This window comes from Leucoraja erinacea, chromosome 40 (assembly GCF_028641065.1).
Source record: "Leucoraja erinacea ecotype New England chromosome 40, Leri_hhj_1, whole genome shotgun sequence".
Taxonomy (NCBI): domain Eukaryota; kingdom Metazoa; phylum Chordata; class Chondrichthyes; order Rajiformes; family Rajidae; genus Leucoraja; species Leucoraja erinaceus.
Window position 1 is genome coordinate 7003414 of NC_073416.1, and position 18126 is coordinate 7021539.

Genomic DNA, 18126 nt, shown 5'->3' on the forward strand with positions numbered 1-18126 from the left:
TTGAATACAGGAGCAATAGATTCAGACTGATGCCAGCGGTGGATGCATTTGTAATTCACAACTCTGCTCTCCGATCGTGGGCCCGCAGCTGTTCTTGGTGTTGCGTTTTTTTTGTGTGTTTCTGTGTATATGTAACTCTGCAAGAATTTCTTGAGCAGCTTTTCTGTGGTGCAAGATGTGGTTTCATTTTTGTTTCTGTCTCTTCTTCCCCCACCCTTTTGTTGTTTGAATTCTCTTTCTATCACTGTACACTGGGAAGCGGGACCTTTTGCATGTAAGTGTTGCAACTGTTCGAGTCAGCTGCCTGACTATTTCGCTGTGTACAACCCTCCCCTGCTTTGCATGGCTAAGTAGCTTTGCTGAAATGTACCACTGTGCTACAATGCCCTTCTGCTTTGCAGCCTGAAGTAACAGCATGGGACCACCTGAACAGCCAACTAGTGGCTGTAACCACTGCCAGTAATTAACTTCATGCTGCTTTACCGGTCACCAAAAATGAAATCATACTGATATCCTCGGCCATTCTTTGCACAAAGCTTTCCATTTATCCTGCTATGGCTTTAGTATTTTGCAAATTTGGGCACCAGCAACTATCTCATCTGAGGCCATTCCACTGTTGGGGATTTCCAGCTGTTTTTTAAAACGTGGATTTAACATGATGTTTTTTGAGATGATTGATACTTTATTATCACATGTGACATGTCACATTGCAATTCTTGGTTTTACATACCAAACACAAGGTATGCAAAGAGTCACTTAAAGGGCACTGACAAAGCTACAGAGTGTTCATTATAGTGCCCAATGGTCCCCCTTTGTTCTCGGCCGCCTCACCCCCATGCCGGGTCCCCCTTTGTTCTCGCAAGTGTGAGCTGCCCAATTTGTTAATGATTCCACTGCCTTCCCTGGTCTTCTCACACAGGATGGCAAAGCTTCAATGCCAACCCTTCCTTTCTGCTGTTAATTGTTCTCCAGTGCCATTAAAGGCACTGAGGTCTGATGAGAGCTGCAACCTTGGCCTGGCGTTCCTGGTGGTGAGCAGGTCACGAGGTGCTCAGTTCAAGGGGTTTAGATTAAGTGGTGTATTGTGGGGGCTGGAGGTGGAGGCTGATCTCGTAACTTGGAGCAGATTTCCTCACCACTGATGCCCCAAGCATCCCCACAACCAGACCAGCCATGTAAACAACGTGGCTACGAGCTGGTCAAAAACTCTGGATCCTGTAACAGGCACCAATTCTCCCCCCACCCAGGCCCCTCGGCATTTGCAGAGTTTTGTTTTTGAGAGAACATACACAGCAGAGAGATGCTGGCTAATAAAGCAGCTAAATATCCTACTCTTGTTCTGCTCCATGGCCCAGGTGTTACTGCGAGAAATAACTGCTCAATCCCTAAAGGAAACCTTGCCGAACATTTACTTGTTAGATCCACAATTCCCTTCTGTGTTTACTCCTACCTTGACGTTTAAAAAATAATAATCTGCTTCCATTCCAATCGAGAGTTATTTTAATATTCAACTTGACTAAAATTAATCACCCCACCTCCAAAAAAAATATCTCCATCTGTTTGGGGATGGGGGAAAAAGTAAAGCTCTTGACATTTCCAAACTAATTTGTTATTTCATTCGAGTGACTTTTTTTGTACCTGAATGAGTTCATTCACGTGCAAATACACTTTATCTCGTATCTGTTAACATTGTTTCTGACAAATTTAACTGGGCTGCTTTTTGGATTAAAAAAAAAGATACCTTATCTGAATTAACATGCCAAAGTAAATATTTTCTTAAAGTGATGGAGAGAAAGTGGCCTTTTACAGTTACATGCCACCTTTAGATTATGCCTCTGCGCCCCCCCCCCCCCCCTGTTGGTCGGCCTGTCTGAACCAGGCATTGAGACTGAGACAAGGGAGAGGACAGGAGGCATCTTTCCCATCGTTGAATGGGGCTTGGCTTCTGTTTGGCTCCCTCCCACACTGGCATAAGAGGCCAAGTACTTGTCATTCTGGCCTGGAAAATTCACTCATTCCTTTCCCCTTCCTGTACAAAACATTAATCAACAATTGACACTTTAAATTAATGAATAGAACTTAGCTCTTCAGAAGGGAAAGGCAGATCGTTTGTTGTCTAATGGGGCTGGTAATCGACTCTCTTCACCAATGTTTTATGCATCAGTTTTGTATCTGTTTCGCCAAAATAGTTTTGTGATTCAAGATTCAATTTAATTGCCACATGTACCAATTAAGATACAGTGAAATTTGAGTTGCCGTACAGCCATACTAAGTAAAAAGCAAAAATACACACAGCACATAAAATAAAATTTAACATAAACATCCACCACAGTGGAATCAACATTCCTCACTGTGATGGAAGGCAATAAAGTTCAGTCATCTTCCTCCTTTGTTCACCCGTTGTCGAGGCCTTTGAACGGGGCCGTTGCTGATGGTCCGCTGTTCAAGCCCTCTCGTCAGGGTGATCGAAACTCCAGCGTCGGGATGGATCTGAACATGGAGCTCCTGAGTCAACCGCTGTTTCACAGGCCCCGCGATCGGAGCTCCAACACTGGCGATCCTCGGCAAAAGATCCCAGGCAGCAATGGTAAGTCCGCGCAGCATCCATGGCTGGTCTCCTGGAAAGGCCGCATCACTCCACGTTGTAGGCCGGGGGGGGGGGGGGGGGGGGGGAAAGAGAGGAGATGCGACATGGCGGAATATCGCATCTCCATCGAGTTAAGTGACTGAAAAAGGTTTCCCACAATCCCCCCCCCCCCCCCCCCCCCCCCCCCATAAAACATACCAAGAGACATTAAAACAAACATTCAAGACATACTTAAAATAATAAAAACAGAGAAGTGACAAGATAGACTGGTGGCGAGGCAGCCATTACGGGCGCCACCCGGTGGCACCTGCATCTCAGAGATCCAAAATGCGATGAGATGTGTGCAAATGTGTGTATCATTCCCTGTGCCATAATATAAATCTACATTTTTTTTAAACTTAGAAACATAGAAATTAGGTGCAGGAGCAGAGGCCATTCGGCCCTCCGAGCCTGCACCGCCATTCAATATGATCATGGCTGATCATCCAACTCAGTATCCCGTACCTGCCTTCTCTCCATACCCCCTGATCCCTTTAGCCACAAGGGCCACATCTAACTCCCTCTTAAATATAGCCAATGAACTGGCCTCAACTACCCTCTGTGGCAGAGAGTTCCAGAGATTCACCACTCTGTGTGAAAAAAGTTTTTCTCATCTCGGTTTTAAAGGATTTCCCCCTTATCCTTAAGCTGTGACCCCTTGTCCTGGAACTTATATCTGTGTTTCTAAGTTTTAAAAATTATTGAATATTTTTCATGCAACGTGAGTTTTTACACAGTTGCAAAGATGGCCTTCAAAAACTGGAATGCTGTTTGGGCAAAGCATAGTTTTATGTGTGTTCACCCCTGAGGAGTTGGAAATTCTGGCATTTCCATGAGGGATTCATTCCTCAGTGTGCTTTGTGCAAGCTGCCTTTCAGTAGGCTTTCCTGTTTAACATACCAGCAGACGAGAAGCATGTGCTGTGGGAAGCAGGCTGACCACCTGGGAGGAGCCCGAGGCACATGAGCGACTGATGCAGGGAATGTGACTGCTTGCAGCCTGGCCTGTTGCAGACTGCCACCTGCTGGCTTGTGTGCAAGGACAATCACCCTCTATGCCCCCTGCTGGTCCACTGGTGCTAGTGGCATTGATGGGGCCGGTGAATCCAAGAGTGAATGAGACTTCTGAGTTGCTACCTGCTGTGCCCTTTCTCAAAGAGCCAACCATATAACAGTCGCTCAGTTATTGCTTATGATTTTTATTTTTAAAGTGTGATTATCGGTGTTCTGCAGAACTGGCTTTGTCTTCAACTGATTATAAATTCACAAGTTTTAAACTGGTGTTGCTTGGGAACCACAGTGTAGGAAGCCGTTTGACCCATCACCATGTGCAATCTAGTCAGTCCATTCCCACAGCTCTGTTCACAAGAGTCCTGCCTTTTTTTTGGTTAAAGTCCCTTTCTATAAGTGCTAGCATTGGCTTCTGCCACCTTTTCAGGCAGTGACATTTATATCTGGAATCCAGACACTGAAAAAACCTGAAACTCTGTTTCTCTCTCCACAGATGCTGCCTGACCTGCTGAGTGTATCTAGCATTTTCAGCTTTTATTTTGGATTTGCAGCATCTGTAATTTTTTTTGTTTAATTTGTATTTAAAGTGAATTCCAAATCACCGCTGCTTGTTGTGTGGAAATATTTTATTACGTCTCCTTTAGCTTATTTTGCCGCTTGCCGTAATTTTGTCCCGTTGCTCTGGATTTTTCTATGAATGGAGACGGTTTATTTCCCTTCTATCGCTATCGTGACCCTCTTGAATACTCTTATTAAATCACAAATGACTTCTGACAGGACCGTTCAGTAGTCTGATAACGGCGAGGAAAAAGCTGTTCCTGAGTCTGGTGCAAAGGATACAGTAAAATGTAGTCTTTACAAAAGTGTTCACTTTCTCTTGCTGACTTAGTTTCTCAGAGGTTGACCGGTGGGGTGGGGAGGCTGGATAAATGCTGGGGGTGAGGGGTGGTGCTGGGTGAATGCCGGTGGTGAATCCCTGTGAAGCATCTGGAATCTTCTGCCAACTCCTTCGGTGGCCAACTTTGACTGAGATGGAAGAAAAAATTTTAATCTTGGTTTCAGTCACATCACTTTTAAAGGGGAATCTTATTGAGAATCCTTTAATTTGCCACAGTCCTGTTTACACGAGTTCTGACTGTATGGGCATATTTCACACTTAATCTGTGAGTGAGAAAAGTGGTTATTACCACTTTACCCCACATTTATAACGTCATGCATACTGCTAATGCTTGGCTTTACTGACAGGGGGCCACCTCCAACACTGCCCACCAGCCAAGTGACCCAGTTTGTAGCCTAGGACCAATGCTGGTTGTAATGCCTGATTCCGGCTTTTGAAACTGCTGACAATGGTGGGTAAATAGTATTCCAACTCTTTCTTCCATCCAGGTCTCCAAGGACGATCGCAGTGACATTGAGAGCAGCTCCGATGAGGAGGACGCCTTGACCAATGGCACAAAGCTTCACCACCACAGCCCTTTCAAAGGAACCACCAATGCAAATGGGACCAACGGGCATCTAACCACTGGAACATGGGTGGGAGACCATTACATGGCGTCCTCACGGACTATGTGTAACGTGGGTGAGGTACAGAAAGGACAACCTTGATGGAAAACTTCCCAGCACTGGACATTTTTATTTTTAAAAGATAGATATATAAAGAACAGTATGTTGCTGCATGGGATCTGAGCCCACCTGTCTGCTCGGTAACGTACACCTGCAAGGTGCCCAGTCATTTTGAAATCTTGCGTTGTTTTTGCTTTAGCAATATGAGAAATTGAAGTGCAGCTTTAAATGAGAAGGGTGGGGGTGGGTGCTGTGAATACGCCTGGCCCCTCTTTCCTCCCCCATTTAACCACCTGCACAGCTTTCAATGGGTATTGTGCAATTTGTCGAATTGCTAAAGGTTGAGTTTACATTTCAGGCCGGTGTTATTGTCATTATATTTTTGCAATTATTTTGGATTTGGGGAGGGGGGGACGGAGGGAAAATAAGCAAAACGAAAGACCCAAGTTGAACTGTGGGGATTGTGTGATCAGTTGCGGGTGGTGGGCATTGAATGAAGTGGAGTGGTAATGCAAGGAATATTGGGCAGAGTGGCATCATTGGTTGGTGTCTGAACACTTGCCAACCCTGGCATGGGTATTTTTTATAGAAAAGAATAGAGTTGTTTGCTAAATCTAAAAAATCAGGAGTTCATGGGCAAGGGTCCAAATGGTCACTTTTGTAGTCATTCCACTGTTGACTAAATGTTGAAACAGGTGCATGAGTGTGTCTCGAGGAGAAGCCTGGAAACGGTATATGAGCAGAGGAAATGTCTTTGCTCACTTCTACATGGAGTGGCCGGTTAACTCACTTCAGTTTGATGCAGTCTTGTACTATGTGGTTTGCAGAGCAGAAGGAGACTATAACGTTGGCCACTCTGGGTGCTCTTCATTGGCTCCATGGCACATTTAAGGCTGGCATTGCCGGTGCTACCAGTGGATTGAAGCTTTGACAAATTTTCACGGACAATTTTTTTCTACTTCTAGAGACAATTCTCTGAAGTAAAAGATTTAATGTACTTTTTATTGCTTTCTCTTTCCCCTCCACCCATTCCTGCTCCCCAGAGTGATGGTTTAACTTTTTTACGTTTTACGGCCTCTTGTTGCTTCATTGCTCTGGAGAACTCTAGATTTAAAAACAATTTTAATTACCTTGCAAAAAGCAATCCACCCAACTGAATTTGATTTATTTTCAATTTTAAAGGTGTGTTAGAAGGTGCTTTAATCTGATGCTGGTCTTGCTGAACTCCTGGTGTACAAGATTGCTTTTTAAACTTTTCCACATTTCCCTGCAGTAACTGTTCAGGTGTCTCACTCAATGTTGATTATGTTAAGCTAGAGTTTGTGTGATAACTCTTCCAAAATACTTTGCAAGTTGCAGCATTTGTCTTTTTAAACTTAACTTGAAAGAAGACCCTCCTTGCACTGTGGTTTCAGCTGTGCCAAATGCCTCTTCAAAGGAAAAAAGATGATCATTTTCAGCAGTGGTACGAACAAAGTTCTGGTGACTAAGCTGGCTGGGCGCCGTGTAAATACAGAATTGGGGGAAATTTGAAGATAGTTAAGTGAACCTGATTATTTTTTTTAAATGAAGACTGAAATTGTATTGATGTAATACAAATACACAATGCAATAGAGTTTTTTAATTCCACATCGGGCTCTGGAAGTTGAGAAGCGATTTTTGATATCTTCACAACTGATGCTGGGTGTCACACCTCGCCAAGTCTATGGACAGGTCTAAATTAAATTAAGATGGCAGTCTAGCGAAAAAGAGGCATCTGTCTGAATATAATTTCTTGTAAACTGCTGTCCATACAAGGATCCACCTCCCACCCACGTGAAAAGTGGAACCTTGACCCCCAGCCAGCCTGCACTTGAAGCCTTTGCTGACTGTGCCATCCTGCTCCCCTTGTCATTGACTGCGGTGAGATGCGCCAGCTTTGCTTGTCCTCCGAGGCCTGACCTCTGACAGTAACTGGTGTTGTTCCCTGATCGGTGGTCTGTTAGCCGCAGGCCCTGCTAACACCGATTTGGCTATTCGATTGGTTGTGTGTTTATTGGGGATTTTTTAAATGATGTGCGTTAAAATATTGATCTGCCCAGAACACAGTTTCTGCAGCAGTGATGAGTTTGTGTTTTGGGGAAAATAGAAAATGTCATTTGTAAATGGGTTGTGCTGTATTTCTAACCAGCCAGCCCAAGCTCTGTCTGATTAGGATGTGAACTGATTTGTGTTGCTTTCTGCAGTTTGAACTCTAGCAAGGACCCTAATGTGGAATGACCATAAGGGTGTCAGTTTGGACTCTTTATCTGTAGCAAAAACCCCACAGTTTTTTTCAGTGCAATTTGACCTGCAAACAATTGCTGGAATCTGCCCAAAATTCTTTCAAAGTGGTTTTATTCTCGCTGATCAACATCCAAAGGATTGTGAGAGATGCCTTAAAACCATGTAGCCCTTGGCCAGAAGCTGAACTGTTTGCCGGCTTATCTTGCTGAGGCAGAACTTTAATAATAAGTGTCTTCAGGACAGGGCTGTTTAAAGTCCACTGTATAAGCCACCTTTTATAAACTACAGGATTGCGTTTGTTTTGTTTGGTATTTTAGCAATCACAATCGCAAATAACACTGATTTAAAAACAAAAACAAAAAAAAATCTTCATTGTGGGGTATAAAATGAATAGGATTTTTTTTTTAGTTACTCTTCTGCAATTGCCCTTCCCTTTTGGATTTATGGAGGAAGCTGTGTGCTGTGCCCATAGCATCTTGCTCCGGTGATTGTGTGGAAACCCTAAACTCTGGTTTATCTTCAAACTGTTGATTAAGTGAGACTGCTGGGCCAGTTCATGGACTACTTAATGGAGAAATGGGAGGAAATTGAAGATATTTGAATTCTGTAATAAGTTTGTGAGCATTCTACATTGTAACCTGGTGAAGATGACATTGCCCGCTTTGGATCAGGTCAAATTTGCCACTGAGTCTGGAAGAATCAGGTTCAAGCAGGTTGTCATATTGGATCTTTAAGAGGGAACATTGTTGTGGGTAGCATGACCTGTGAAATTGGTGTAAAGTACTCCCTATACTATGTTGTATTATCTTGTCTGAGGTCATACTTGAACCCATACAGATGTGGTCTTGATTTGCCAGTTTTTGTGCACAGCAGCCCCAATGAGATGATTTGTCCCTGCTCCATTCTGATGCTGTCTTCTGTCTCTGCTCTGGCCACCCCACTGCTGTGCTCTTGAGCATGATCCATCAGGCACATTATTGAGCTGGGCTGGTGGGCTGGCTGCTCCCCGACTAGACACAACCCAAGGAAGGAAGGAAGGCAAATGGGAGCTATAGCTCTGTGGGAACTGTTATTTGGGAGGATAACGATATACTTTTATTTCCACAATGCACACCTCACCTGTGCAAGTATAATGAGTTTTGTGACTAAAGCAGATTGATGTTGTTGATTAAGTAATGAGAACAGTTTGAAAATTTTACAGGATACTGAATTAGTGTTTCCTCACTCCTCTTTGAGCACGACACTTGTAAGTGCCGTGATTGTACGGTTGAAATACGTTCATTTTTGCTATTTTGTGCTAGTTGATACCAATGTCTTCCTCCACTGGTTAGCTCAGCCAGGCTGGGGCTCCTCATTCTTTCTCTTTTGTTTATGGGGTGATGGAATATTGTATCACACAGTGGTCATTGCTCCAGAAATTCTATCCAGTCACTTTTTTAGTTCTGACTTTTATAGTGCCACCCTGTGTCTGCACAGAAACTGATTCAAATGTCTGACACCCATATTGCTGTGAATGAAGTGGATGTTTCTAGATTACATTGCCATGATGCTAGCTGGGATGGAGTTAGGACTGATGGATCCACTGACTGAGCTGGAGATTACTAGAATAAAAGTTTAAAATTGCAAACTGGATCTTGTTTTGGATAAGGTGACTGTGTGGCAATGCTTACTTTATTAAACGCAGTTGATATCATTCCCTAGAATGGATTGCTTGTTAATTTTTGTAATATTCTACTGGACCAGTCATGCTGTAACTGAATTTAAAGTATGTGATGTGTAAGATTTATCTTGTTATTGATGGCTTGTACTATGTTGACTGCTGTTTCTTGGTAGATAACTGTGGTTTGGCACTGCATATCTTTACAGCAATTATGTTATCCTTGATTTTTTTTAGCCCTAGGATTGCCACCACCTCTGACACTGGTTTGGACCCTGCTAAGCTGTAGTGCCTGTGTTCTTTTTTTTTTCATTGATTGGATAAAAATCAATAGAATTAGCTGATTTTTATTTACTAGAGCCACTGGCTCCATTTGTGACCGATTTTCCCCTGATGTGTATCTAAAGTGCAGAAAACGGGAAGAGCTCAGAGTTGATCAACAATGTGGGAGCACAAAACCTGACAGAAAAAAAAAATACCAGGCATCACACTGCAAGCTCCTGTGTGAAGTGTGTGAATTGTACAAGTGCCACCCAGCAAAACCTGGAGCCTGCAGGGTTGCTGAGTAAGCAGCACTACCCGCTAAACCATGCAGGTCTGCTTGGGTCGGGGACGGTGTTAGTTTTTGTTACACTCTGCATATTCCCTTGTGGTGTTACGGTTACTGACAGAGGCAAAAGCCGGCTTGTGTCTACCAGGCCTGTTGTGTTGGATCTGGAATACTGCCTGATTTGGTTTGTTCTTGTGTTGAACTGTTAATCTTCCTATAGAATGTTACTTTGCAGCTTTGATGTGCTTGATTCAGCCCAATCCTGCATTGCGGATTAAACCGAGTTATTGATCAGCCTCGGCCAGGCTGCCACACGATGGAAGATTGAGGAGAATTTATTTGGCTCTACCCTGCTTCCTGAGCCAAACACCCCAGTGACTAGATCAGAGTGGCGTTAGCAACGAGAGTGATTTGGGGAGGGGTGGGGGAGAGTGTAGGCCAACTTTGTTAATTAAAGTACCGAAATTGCCTTGCATTTTGAATCAATGCATCAAAATTTTTATCAATACAGACTCGTGGTTTGCTAGATGACAAGCTGTGGATGTGTTGGTGGAGGTAGTTCTTGTTAATTCAATGTTTTTTTTACTGGACACATTGCAATAAAAATGTCATTCAATATTTTAAATGTAATCTTTCATTTTTAATTTCTGCTCCCACCAGCAGCACAGCATCCCCATCCCTCAAATCTCCCTTACCCCTCCCAACTTGCCCCACCCCAACTAACCCCTAACCCCCCCACTCACTGCATTACCCTCCCCTTACCCCACCTTCCCCCCCCCCCATATCTACTCCACACCTATAAGATCAGAGTCCAACAATGTCTCGTCATAATCATCATCTGCACTCGACAATATACTCTTTCACGAGAAGTGGTAAAAGTCATTGACCGAAACGTTAACCACTTCTCCTGAGGAAGGAGGAATTTTCCACTCAACTTTTAAAACAAAAATGATTTAAAAAATGATAATACACAAAGCCCAAACAAATCATATTAAATAATTATTTAAACATTTTATAATGAGTAGATTTTAAAGCTGATGCACAAAATTTTAGAATTGGATATACAATATGAAATATTTTTTCACATGTTGCAAAGCGGGGAGCTTTGTTCACCAAACACGAGCAGCTTTTAGTCCTTGATTATTTCACTGGCTTGATCTTTAGCTGCTGCCTTCAAGGTCTTTTTTGTCTTGAAGTAGCGGTAGGCACGAGCACTGCACAGATAACCACCGTACACCGTCAGTAATATCATTGAGCCAGAAACCATCCTGTAACCTATGTCTGCTAATTTCTTAGAGGACACCATGGTGACAGATCTGAAATACATACACCAAGCTTTAGTTAATGAGGAAAAGAGCCAAAGCAAACGCTTGCCCAATGACTGGTTCATGCCATTTCCTGAGCAGGGAGGGGCGATTTATTTTGGTGGGCAAGAGCCACTGTTTGATGCAAAGCCCTTACAAGAACCTGCCGCAGAGCTTGAATCGGCCCGTTCGTGGGGCTTTTCATCGCCCGGCGTGGTCAAATTGCTGCGTCGAGGCGAATGAGGCTCCCAATGTTGAATCCCCCGCCGGGCGATGAAAGGCCCCGCGAACGGGGGGCCGATTAAAGCCCCACGATTCGGGGCGGACAAAGCTGCTGTTTCTGGAGTTTGGAGTCGGTCACCAACCAGGTCAGCTCCCATTGTTACCGTTCACAGGGCTCCATGGCTGAAGCCTCCAAAGCATTGTGTGCGCGCCGCTAAGAAATTGTGTTTTTATAGCGATTTCCGCCCCTGGTTCCAGGCACCCACCACATTCTATGTTTATAAGAAAACTTGCCCCACACATTTCATTGAAACTTTGTTCCTCTCACCTTAAATAAATGCCCTCTCATCTTTGGCATTTCAACCCTGGTTAAAAAAGTTCGGAGGCAGCTATAGACGCGAACCCCCAAATCTTGCCATACCTTCCTGTTACATTCGACCTTCCATAGCGCAACAACTCGCGCATGCTCAGATTAAACTCCATCTCCCTCTTCTCTGCCATCTTTATGGTTGCTATATATCCTGCTGTATACTTTTGACATCCTTCCTTACTGTCTGTAACCACCAATTATTGTGTCATCTATCCTTGCATCAAAGTCATATACTATCACAAACAACAGAGGTCACAGCACAGATCCCTGTGGACGCAAATGGCCTTAGACGTCCAGCCTGAATAACACCCTTCCACCACAACCCCCCCGTCTTCTGTGAGTAAACCAGTTGTGAATCTAAATAACCAAATCACCCTGGATCACGGCCCCACAGCAGAAGCGTCCACGTCGCGGGGCTGGAAACTGGAAGTATCCTGAGCTAATTCTGCTACCACCATCATCTATTGCGACAAGTGATGGCTTCCACTGATTGTCGCTGGAAGCTTGTGTCCTTTTCAGGACGGACGATGACAGCGAGGTCAACATTTGTAACAAGATGGACACAAAAAGATCCTGGATCACATGCACCTTAATCTTCTGGATCAGCCTACCAAGAGGAACTTTATCAAAAGCCTTATTAAAATCCATGTGGACAACATCCACACCCTACCCTCATCTGTAACCTCAAAAAAAAAATTGAATTAGTAAGACATGACCTGCTGTGGATAAAGCCATGTTGACTGTCGCTAATTAGCCCATTCTCCTCCAAATACGAGTGAATTCTATCCCAAAAATGCTCTCAATTAGATTCCAACCACGGATATGAGGCTTACCATGATCACAGCCACATCATCTGATCAGTTACTATGGTACTAAGATCAATAAGAGTGGCCTGGGAGATTTACGAGCCTTGATAGGAGGACTTTATGGTGAGAGAGTAGATAGGCTGGGGTGAAGAAGGCTGAAGAGTGACCTAATAGTGATGTACAAAATTATTAGAGGCATTGACAGGGTGGATTGTTAGAATCTTTTTCCCATAGTAGGGGAATCAAATATCAAGTAGGCATAGGTTTAAGATGAGAGGAATGAGTTTTAAACGGAATCCAAGGGGAACTTTTTTTTCCCACACAGCGTGTGGTTGATACCTGTCAGAGGAGGTGGAGTCTGATACAATTACAGACATTTTAGACAGACAGTTAAACGGGCAAGGCATAGAAGAATATGAATCTATTGCAGGCAAATAGATTAGTGGTAAAAAGGTCAGTGTGGTCATGGTAGGCTGAAGGGCCAGTTTCTGTGTTGTACAACTCTTATAACAGTGGCTTCCAAACTTTTTTATTAGATTGTCATATCCTTTTTCCAAAACATTTGTAGTCATGGGCCATTCTTACCATCTAAATTTCAATATTATTTAATACAATATAGAACTGCACCACGCAAACAGGGTTTTAAAAGTAGGTGAGGAATTTTTAGTCAGAAGGTGGCAAATCTGGAATTCGTTGCTACAGCCTGCTGTGGAAGTCAAGTCATTGGGTATTTTTAAGGCGGAGATGGACAGATTCTTGATTAGTACGGGTGTGGGGAGAATGTTATGATTATGGGGAGAAGGCAGGAGAATGGGTTTGAGAGGAAAGGATAGATCAAGCATGATTGAATGGTGGAGTAGATTTGATGGGGCTAAATGGCCTAATTCTGCTTTTATGACTTAATAAGAGTCTTAAATGTACCTTTGCGATGTAAATCCTCTATGAGCGCAGGGAATGTTTTTCCTCTGTTCAAACCTTAAAAGCAAAAACAGGATTAGAATTAAGGCACTATAACCCCCTGCAGCTCCAGCACCCGCCGTAAACCATAACCATCCCCTAGCCTCAACCTGCAGACAGCAGTGTTAACTGGTGACATTACGGGTCATAGAAACATAGAAAATAGGTGCAGGAGGAGGCCATTCAGCCTTTCGAGCCAGCACCACCAATCAATATGATCATGGCTGATCGTCCCCTATCAATAACCCGTGCCTGCCTTCTCCCCATATCCCTTGACTCCACTAGCCCCTATAGCTCTAACTCTCTCTTAAATCCATCCAGTGACTTGACCTCCACTGCCCTCTGTGGCAGGGAATTCCACAAATTCACAACTCTCTGTGTGAAAACGTTTTTTTCTCACCTCAGTCCTAAATGACCTCCCCTTTATTCTAAGACTGTGTGGCCCCTGGTTCTGGACTCGCCCAACATTGGGAACATTTTTCCTGCATCGACCTTGTCCAGTCCTTTTATAATTTTATATGTTTCTATAAGATCCCCCTCATCCTTTGTGATGTAGTTTAAATAAACTGAAAGGACAATAAGTCACACACTGCCACCAACTGCGGCTCAGAGAGACAACCGCACCCCCCACCCCCCACCCCCCTCCCGGGACCCGCAGCCGCCGCGTTTTCAGCGGAGGCCGTGAAGTGGGCGGCGGGTCCCGGGGCTGATCCTCGGCGTCAGACAACAGGGCAACGATAAGCAGTCACCTGTCAGGGGCCTGTGGGAGCCCGGAGCTGAGCGGCAGCAACTTATCGTCAATCTTGCTCTAGTATCTTTACCGACTCCCTCCCAGACGCCGTGTCCCGCGGTTCATTTACCGGGTGGAGCAGCGACACGAGCCGGGGGGAGCAGAGAGCAGGAGGGACCGGGTGAAAGGGTCGCTCCGCCGGAAGCGGAAGCGGCTCCTGCTGCGGGCGGGCGGGAGTCTCTGGCACCCGGCCGCCCGATACTGGATACCAAAGATCTTATAGCGGAGCAAGATGGATGACTCTCACGCAAACGTGAGGTCCGCGCATGGGCGGATTCATGGGTGATTACAGGACACATTTTAGCAACCTGACTCCGCCATCTTGTTCCGCCATCTTGTTCCGGCCAAAGATTGGATCCGCAGCGGGGTGAGGGAGTGCGGGGCCCGGGGCAGCGGGGAGAGAGAGTGCGGGGCCCGGGCAGCAGCGGGGAGAGGGAGTGCGGGGCCCGGGGCAGCGGGGAGAGAGAGTGCGGGGCAGCGGGGAGACAGAGTGCGGGGCAGCGGGGCAGAGGGAGTGTGGGGCCCGGGGCAGCGGGGAGAGAGAGTGCGGGGCAGCGGGGAGAGAGAGTGCGGGGCCCGGGGCAGCGGGGAGAGAGAGTGCGGGGCCTGGGGCAGCGGGGAGAGAGAGTGCGGGGCCCGGGGCAGCGGGGAGAGAGAGAGTGCGGGGCAGCGGGGAGAGAGAGTGCGGGGCCCGGGGCAGCGGGGAGAGAGAGTGCGGGGCCCGGGGGCAGCGGGGAGAGAGAGTGCCCCAAGACAATGTTTCTTATTTACAATGTTTCTTATTTAATGTCCCTTGTCTAGTCTGAAATAAAGTTCATTATTGGATTAGAAGAAATATAATTGTGTGTGTTATATACATTTATATAATTTCCATGTATGTGTGTTTATAAACATTTTATTCTTTAACAAGAATCAACAGAATTATGAACTAACAGAATTATGAATCTAACCCTATATCACGCACAAAAAGTCCCCCCCTGTCAATCACCCTGCGAGTCGGGTCGGTGCCGGTTACTACAAAATCAACTCAAACACTGTTTGTGAGCCATTTAAAAAGAAATGATTTAAAAAACATTAAAAAAGACAATTACCAGAATCAAATTTTATTCTTGACAAGAAGTTTGAACTGACAGATTTATGAATCTGACCCACACAAACTGTTGCCCCGCAACATTGATTACAGTGCGAGTCGGGTCGGGTTAGGTAGGCTCAGGTTGCTAAAATGGGCGTGGAAAAATGCCCATGATCCCCTCCATAGCGTACTACACGTCAGTCCATTGCATTTAGCAGGAGTAGCCTATCTTGCTTCGCTATAAGATCTTTGCTGGATACCGAGCAAGTGAACTCTCTCTCTCTCTCGCTGCCAGATCTGTTAAATGTTTACAACGTGTGCAGTTTTTGACTTTTGAAAACAAACCGGCCGTTCGGCCCTCCAAGCACATCCTGCCATTTCGTTCGATCATGGCGGATCCTCCATGTGATCATCTTCCCTCTTTCTCCCCGTAGCATTTGACACTCTTTGTGTTCAGGAACCCACCTCTTCTGAAACATATTTTGAAACAGCGACTTTGACTGGTACGTTTCGTGGTGGAGACCCGACCCATTCCTTCTCTCCAGAGATGCTGCCTGTCCCACTGAGTTACTCCAACATTGTGTGTCTATCTTCTTAATGCCTCACTTGTCTCTCTCTGTACCCCTCTCTGCAGAGACAAACAGCCTACATTGCCAATATTTTAGAACAGAGGATTCGAAACGTTTTGTGACAACCTCGTTTGAGACTTGTCATTATATGTCACCCTGTCAAAGCCCTTTTTAAAAATTATTTAACATTGGAAAATAATGCTTAATCCTGGGTACACAAAAAAGCTGGAGAAACTCAGCGGGTGCAGCAGCATCTATGGAGCGAAGGAAATAGGCAACGTTTCGGGCCGAAACCCTTCATCCTGCCTCTTCTATCTGCTTTTTGCCTTTGAAACTCGTGTATTACTTCACCTTTTGAATGCTTAACTTAATGAGTTTCAAATAAATGAGCTTCAAATAAATGAGCAAACTTATATTGTGCCCCTTGGCACCAGTTTTCTCCATTTCACAATGAAACACCCGTACTTCAAACCAATTTTCATGAAAATCACACTTCTAAAAGTAATTTACGTGTAATTAATTTTGATTTAGAAGTGATCTGATAAAAGACTAAAAACAGCAGCAGCTGTACAATAATACTTAACCTTAATGTAATCGGTGTGATGCATTAAACTATGGTTTCCAATTGCAAAATGGGATGATCTAATTCTGGTGCAGTTGTAGCGGCAGATTTTGATATTGTTCAAGAGATTACTCCCTCTAGCTGCTAAATAGGCTACATGGTTAAAGGGGAATGTCTTTACACATGCAAACTCCGTCGGCGACCTTCAGAGCTTCTTCACAGATAAATCTTCAAAACACGGTCTTTTGATTCATAAATTCTTTATTGTTGATGAAAAACAATAAGGTACATCCAAACATCCTCCGACTCATACACTATAATCTTCATCGAACTCCAGCTTAGTGCATTAAACGTTAGAAAACTCCTCGGGTCTCCGTTACACTTCGCATGGTCGAAGGGTGAACCTTCCCCATGCTCGTCCAAAACTAAACTAAAAACTAAGATTCTACGCAAGAAACTTAGCTCCAAGCACGCCCTAAAATATGTCATAAATCCCACCCACAATATAACGGGCAGTCTAAAATTTAAAGACACACACCATAGTTAATGACACACAAAACAAGCCAAATGGCCACTACAGTAGTTTCAAATCTCATATTTTAATTTCTGAAATGGTGGTCAAAGTCTATTCTTAAGAATTGTATTATGTAACAGGTCAAAGAGCCCCATACAGAGATTAGTTTGTTTTTGGTATACTTCTCATTCTTTTATATTCAAGCCGAGAGAGAACTTTGTTGGTGAGGACACAGGTCGTCTGCTGTTGAAGTCATATCCAAACTATTTTTCTGTGTGCACACATCTGAAATAAGTCAACCTCGCACCCTCACAATTTTTCCGATGTACCACTCAGATGTTCTGCGACTGCTGGGGATACACGTCACATAGTTGGGAACACCAATTGTAGAATCATCCTTGCCAAATCCTTCACTTTTTGAAACCATTACTTTGATTTCCTTTAGGTGCTTTTTATTGTTTAATTTTGTTTATAATTAAGCCTATTTCTTATTAGTTTTATTTATTTTTATGATTCATTAAATTACAACCTGAAATCTACAATCACAGACACACTCAGCCCACATTTGAGGCGAGTTGCTGAACACACACGCAATTTGATTTGATTGTGGTTGTAACCCACCCTCATCAAACTTTCAAAGTGCAATACAGTCTTCCTTCAACTCCTGTATATGTTTGAATAAAGCACCAGCATCACATAGCATCATTTGGCATGACAAATTCCTTCAGAAAAGCAGAGTAAAGGGCTGGCTTTATCTCTGCGTCCTCGAGTACTCAGTGCCCCCCACACACATATGGCTCTGAAACCAGAATTCATGTCATACTGTAGAACAGCTTCACCATGTAGCCTGCCAAATCTGAGCACAAGCATATATGATCAGCCAAGAACTTGTTGCTGTTTCAATTTAGTGACACTTATATAGATTGAAGGATGAAGCATCATAGGCATGAAAAGAAATGCCCCCAAAATAATGAAAAATAAAACACTGAAAATGTCAACCCCTGCTTATCTTCTTAGATTAAAATTACTGGAACAATGCTCTTTTATCTATTACTCATGGGACCATCAATTGTCAGAAAGTTTCCACAGCCAAAGAGATTGGATTAGATGAAGCTATTGTTTCAGCCACCTCATCATAATTAACACAAGGATTCTATTCAATGGCCATTTTAGATCACAACACAATTTAAAGAGCGATTTGTAGAATTCCTATGTGTTCCGGTGTAGAAAGAAGACTGTCTCATTATCTGATAGAAACAGAATTTAAAAAATATTTAGACACAAAGTGC

At 44.1% G+C, this 18126-nt stretch overlaps 2 protein-coding genes across 3 annotated transcripts in view; one reads left to right on the forward strand and one right to left on the reverse strand.

Moving 5' to 3' along the window:
• LOC129714657 (ceramide synthase 6-like) overlaps positions 1 to 10296 on the forward strand; it is a 75763-nt gene extending 65467 nt beyond the window's left edge. The window contains exon 10 of the mRNA XM_055664387.1: positions 5023 to 10296. Within this exon, the coding sequence (XP_055520362.1) occupies positions 5023 to 5241 (219 nt within the window). The 3' untranslated portion in view covers positions 5242 to 10296. The remainder of the gene's footprint in view (positions 1 to 5022) is intronic.
• A 366-nt stretch (positions 10297 to 10662) lies between these two features.
• LOC129714676 (cytochrome c oxidase assembly protein COX14 homolog) lies at positions 10663 to 14295 on the reverse strand. 2 transcript variants are annotated; one of them, XM_055664428.1, is made up of 3 exons: positions 14191 to 14295; positions 13295 to 13348; positions 10663 to 10987 (listed from the first exon to the last, which is right to left on the reverse strand). In XM_055664428.1, exon 3 carries the CDS (start codon positions 10975 to 10977, stop codon positions 10801 to 10803), a length of 177 nt encoding a protein of 58 aa, XP_055520403.1. In that variant the 5' UTR covers positions 10978 to 10987; positions 13295 to 13348; positions 14191 to 14295; the 3' UTR covers positions 10663 to 10800. The 2 variants fall into 2 exon arrangements, with proteins under 2 accessions (XP_055520403.1, XP_055520402.1); XM_055664427.1 differs by having other exon boundaries at positions 14080 to 14235.
• Between the last annotated feature and the right edge of the window lie 3831 nt (positions 14296 to 18126).